The sequence below is a fragment of the Oenanthe melanoleuca genome, chromosome 4 (genome assembly GCF_029582105.1).
Source record: "Oenanthe melanoleuca isolate GR-GAL-2019-014 chromosome 4, OMel1.0, whole genome shotgun sequence".
NCBI classification, from domain to species: domain Eukaryota; kingdom Metazoa; phylum Chordata; class Aves; order Passeriformes; family Muscicapidae; genus Oenanthe; species Oenanthe melanoleuca.
Genome location: NC_079337.1, coordinates 60,004,783 through 60,010,276, shown reverse-complemented (window position 1 = coordinate 60,010,276; position 5,494 = coordinate 60,004,783). Strand labels below are relative to the sequence as shown.

Below are 5,494 nucleotides of genomic sequence, written 5' to 3'. Positions count from 1 at the left end.
GCCATCCCACCTCCTCTTCGCCTTTGTCGTGGGCTCTGGCTCTGCCTTCCCTCCGCCCACTTAACAGTGAAGGGTCTGTGCAGGAGGGCAGCCAGCCCTGCCCTGCCGCGGCTGCCCAGGGCACCTTTTGGGACACCTCGGCGTGCTCCCCGCCCTCCCTTCTTCCCCGCTCCCCTCTAGCCGCTGCTCCTTTTCCTTTTCCCTCTCCTCTCTGCAGCCTTCCCTCCCCTGCCCTGCTCCCCCCGTCCTCAGTCCTTTGGCTCCCTCTAGCTCCATCCCCTCCCTCCGTCACCCCGACCCCTCCTCCTCCGCGGACCCATCCTTCATCCTTCCCTCCGCCCCGGCTGCCGCCGCCCTCCCGCCGCCTCGCCAGTCCCGCGGCTCGGCTCGGCTCGGCTCGGCTCGGCTCGGCTCGGCTCGGCTCGGCTCGGCTCGGCTCGGCTCGGCTCGGCTCGGCTCGGCTCAGCTCGGCTCGGCACGGCCTCGCTCGGCCCGGACACATCGCGCCATGGTGCAGCTCGGGGGCGGCCGCCGAGCCCCTCCGGCCCCGGCCGCGCCGCCGGCCTTCAGCATCGACAGCATCCTGCAGCCCGGCCCCCGCCGGCCGGCCGCCGAGCCGGGCACAGCCCGCTGCGCGCTGCCGGAGGAGGAGGAGGAGGAAGAGGAGGGAGAGGGGCCTGAGCAGCAAGACCGCAGTAAAGGCTCCAGCGACTCGGGTACGGAGCCAGCAGCCGCCTCAGGCTGTGCCGCACGTCGGGTCGCGGTCCGGCCCCCACCCAGCGGTACCTGGGCACCCCCAGCGCCGCCGGGCCGGGCCCGCGCACACACGGACACGCGAACGCTGTCACAGACACACGCGGATACAGATACAGATACAGATACAGATACAGACACAGATACAGATACAGACATAGATACAGATACAGATATACAGACACAGATACAGATACAGATACAGACACAGATACAGACACAGATACAGATACAGATACAGATACAGACACAAACGCGGACACAGACACGCACACACAGACACACGGGCACACGCAGGAGGAGGGAGGCTCCGCGGGCGGACGCGGGGAGATGCCGCACACGCACCAACCTGCTTCCAGGGTGTTGTGCCCCCCTCCCGTCCTCCTGGGGCTGCGTGTCCCGTGCCCAGGAGCCCCTCGCTTTCCTGTCATATAGCTGGCAGAGGGATTTCCTCGGATCTTTATGGAAGCGCCTCACCCTTCTTCTCCCCTCTGAAGGGTGTGGGACCGCGGCCAGCCCTCGGCAGCCCCCTCCCCATCCTGTCCCCCACCCTCTCCCTGCGCTCCGCCGGGCCGTGCGTGCATGCGGGGCGGGGGCGCGGGCTGCGGCGGGGACTGATCTGTGCTTTGCCCTCTCAGGCAGCGAGCCCGGCCGGCTCCGGGCAGAGGGGACGAACCGCGGCCTCCGCCCCGAGGGCGGCGATGCGGGGTCCCCGCTCCCCACGGAGGGGCTGCGCGGCCCCCGGCAGGAGCCGAGGGAGGCCGGGGGCTCCGGCGCGGAGAGCGGCAGATCATCGGCGGCGGGCGGCAGGAAGAAGACGCGGACCATCTTCTCCAAGAGCCAGGTGTTCCAGCTGGAGTCCACCTTCGACGTGAAGCGCTACCTGAGCAGCTCCGAGCGGGCCGGGCTGGCCGCCGCGCTGCACCTCACCGAGACCCAGGTGAAGATCTGGTTCCAGAACCGCCGCAACAAGCTCAAGAGACAAATGTCAGCCGAGCCCGAGGGCCAGGGGCCGGGGCCGGCCGAGCCCCCCGGGGAGCCGCAGCCCCCCGCTGCCGCCTCGGCTCTCTCCTTCCCGTCCCTCTACAAGGACAGCCCCCTGCTCAGCCGCTGCTTGCTGCCGCTGCCTTTCCCCCTGCTCTGCCCGGGCAGCGCCATTCCCTACCTGTGCCTCCCCGGGCCGGGCAAACACTTCAGCCTGCTGGACGGGGACGTATAGCCTCTCCCCTGGCCCCCGGCCTTCCCTTGCCGGGGGCCGTCCCGATTTTATTTATGACCCTGCCGTGCCGGTGGAGTGCCTGTCTTTGCCACAGCCGCCCCCCGGCCCGCGGAGGGGCCGCCCGGGCTCCCCCCACGCGTGTCCGTGGGCTGCCGACACGTCAGTAAAGCTCGCTAAAGGAAGGGCGCTGCCAACCCGCTCTCCCTCTTGCAGCGCTTTTTCTGTGGTCAGGACGGAGGAGATGACACGGAGCCACCAAAGAAACGGGGACGTGTTTTGCCCGGCTCCCTTCCAAATTACCCGGTCCCGGTACGAGGAGGGCCGATGCTGTGCTCAGTCCGTGGGGACTGTCCCCGAGTCTGTCCCCAGCGCCGTGGCGGTCGCTTTGCGCGAACCGAGTCACGTTTAACCCAGACTGGTAATGGCGAAGGCCGCTCTGTGCTTCTCTAGCTCAAACTCTCCACCTCTAATATCCCTCAGAGCAGCTTCTCCCCATCTTTTACATTACCAAAATTTAGGCATCTTTCATCAGATCTGGTTTTTAAACTATTACTTTCATGCTTTTTTTCTCTTTCGGAAGAAACACCCCAAGATCTCTCTTACTTTTTGTACACGTTTTGTGCTAGCTTATTCTCAGACTAGGGCTCCTGTGATGTTTTTACAGAACAAGACAAACTGTTTCTTGCGCTGATCCCGCTCCCGAAATCTCGTGGGACGGTTTTACCTGCTGTCCTGGGGTAAAGAACTGGGGTTTAAATTTTTTAAAATATTTCTCTACATATAAATTTGCAAACGCTTTTGTCGTCCTTTGATTTTTAAATTCACACTCTTTATATCCCGAGGTTGGAAATAAACTTTTTCAGGAAGTTGAAACTCCTGCTTTTTCAATAGTCACTACTAGGTAGTATCAAAGGAAAGATACTTCCTAGAGTGCATCGATGGTTTTTATTTTACAAATAAAGACTACAATTTAAAAATAAAATTAAAAAAAAAACAGTCGTAGCATTACAAAATTTATCCTTGCACGCGCGAATGGCAACTCATCGATTTTTCCAGGGGGGAAAAAAGCACGATGGTTGTTTCTGCTAGATAAGAAAGGCTTCTCTTTCCTTTTCCCACTCTTCCGTTTGATTTTGAATTGATGCAGATGGACAATGATCCCCCAGCCAGCGAGGGGACCCCGGCGCTGGCGAATCCCGGTTGGGGTTCGCTCCCGGCGGGCGGTGCCGCAGCCGGAGCCCCGCGGGTTCCCGCAGCCCAGCCGGGAGCCAGCCCGGCTCCAGCCAACTCGGGGAAACTTTTCAGCTTTCCTCAGCTCTCTCGAGTTTTCTCGCCGCTGCGGTGATCTAGGAGTGTTGTTTGACCTCTCCTCTCGCTTTTTAATCCGTTTGGAATCAGTGTCAAGTAGCAAGAGGCGTCTCACAGGGTCCCCTTGCTGTGGGGGAAAAAAAAAAAAAATATCGCGGCTGTGGTGAGGGTGGTGTAAGCAAGTGGACAGGCTTAAGGAGACCTGACGGGTGCACTTCATGGCTCAGGTTTCCCCAAATTGCCACTCCCGGGAAGGTGCAGGCGAGGACTGACGTTCTGGACCGCAGGACTCACGCTTCTTTTCTCGTCCGAATTTATAATAATAGTTAAATAAAATAAAATAAAATCCTCTGAGTCTGCGAGTTGCTCTGTGGCTAAAAAAAACGTATATCCCAGAGTGATGATCTATGGTTTCTGTTTGTCTATATTTCATAACTGATGATCTGTATCGGAATCTGTCTTTGAGAGGTTGTTCTAATATTTTCCATATCCATACCTCCTTACTTGACTATTGTCACCAGACTAATTAACACAAATAGGAGCAAATCCACCTTTTTCCAAATTCCTACCAATGGAAGTTTAATCAGATGCAACGGCTACACACTAGTGTCCCTTTATTTATTTCTTTAACATGGAACTAAACTTTGTTTAAAGACACCGTCTTTCCACATGACTGCAGCCTCGGATGTCTCCGTGGTGAAAAGTGACCATATTAGAAATCGTTATTCTTCAATTAATCTACTTTTCAATACATTTATCAAACCATTTTTAGTTTTCTCCCCTTTATTTTTCAAATTGCTGCTGGAGATACAGAAACCACTGAAGGAAAATAGGAACCCACGAAAACGGGAGGAGTTTTTTTTTTTTTTTTCAATAGAAACAACAGGAAGGGTAGTTCTGCAGGCAAGAGTAGTTAGCACGAGGTCAGGTTTCACAACTTGCTGCCGCCGGACCCCAAAGCTACGATGGTTTGGAGTTAGAGAGCAACGAACTCCTAAAACGCCCGTGTAGCTAGGATGAAATAAATAACTACCCAAAATATTCGTTTCCCATCAAGATAAAAGTGGGGGTTCTGAGAGTTTTGGCCAAAAGTATCATCCAAACTGCTGCTGCTCAGGGTAACACGGCCAGTGGCAGGGGGGTTTTCTCTGAAGAAAACCAAATTCGGGATGCGTCGGGATTCCCAGCCGAGCAGACAATGCTGATCACACTGAATATTACTGACATTTCTTTTACAGCCCAAAACAATTGTGTTTGCAGTTATTAATTGCTCATTACTACAACAGGAGATTGCTACAAGCTACTGTATGGCTAACCTGTTGATGAGAGACTTCAAGGAATGAAACAGACCACAACAGAACTAAATAAGAAAACAAGCAAACAAACCCCAAACAACTGCCTCCCCAAACCAGCCAATCAACCAAAAAACTCTAAAGCTCACCCCCAAAAAAGCCAAAAAACCCCCAAACCTTAAAATGCCCAAAATCTCTGCCAGAGCTAGCAAGCAGTTAAAAAAAAAAAAAAAAAAAAAAAAAAAAAAGAAAAGAAAAAAACTCCAACCAACCAACCAACCAGCCAAACCAAGCCAAGCCAAACCAAAGCAAAGCAAACCAAGGCAAACCAAGCCAAATAACCAATCCCAACTTCAAACAGCTGATTAGCTGCTGGAACTGAGATTTAAAAACGTACTGTCATGGTTTCACATAATGAAAAGATGTAGTGCAACTGCTTGAGAAGTGTGTGGAAGACACAGTCTTCTTCCATACTGTCTATCAAAAGCTCATATAAAGTGATTATTTTTATTTTTTTTAAATGATTATTAGAGTAACTAGAAACCTTTCCTGTGCTGGGAGATCCCCTGTGTTAGGCATGGCACATATGTACCAACACGTTCCCTTAGAATTATCTATGAACTGAATAGGAAAGAAAGATATGGGAAAGACCTAGTGCCTGAATCTTAATAAAAAAAGAGAAAAAAAAGGGTAATTAAGTATGACATTTATCAACAGAAAAATATATTTTAAAAGCAGCTGGATGCATACACAAATGAGTTGTATATAAACATAAATGCATTGTTCATTGAAAGAGTATAATAAAAGGGCTTAAAAATCCTTTCAATCTCTCTCTCCTCCACCTGTTCATAAAAGCTCCACAAGGTTTATTCAAAGTGCAGCAGCTTCAGAAAACTTGATTTTCATATCACCTGCTATGCTG

General features: G+C 53.2%; 1 protein-coding gene across 1 annotated transcript; it reads left to right on the top strand.

Moving 5' to 3' along the window:
- The first annotated feature begins 387 nt into the window (after positions 1-387).
- On the top strand, positions 388-1,985 carry LOC130252333 (homeobox protein HMX1-like). Its single transcript, XM_056489798.1, has 2 exons — positions 388-716; positions 1,392-1,985. Exons 1-2 carry the CDS (start codon positions 509-511, stop codon positions 1,970-1,972), a joined length of 789 nt encoding a protein of 262 aa, XP_056345773.1. The 5' UTR covers positions 388-508; the 3' UTR covers positions 1,973-1,985.
- Positions 1,986-5,494: the final 3,509 nt, after the last annotated feature.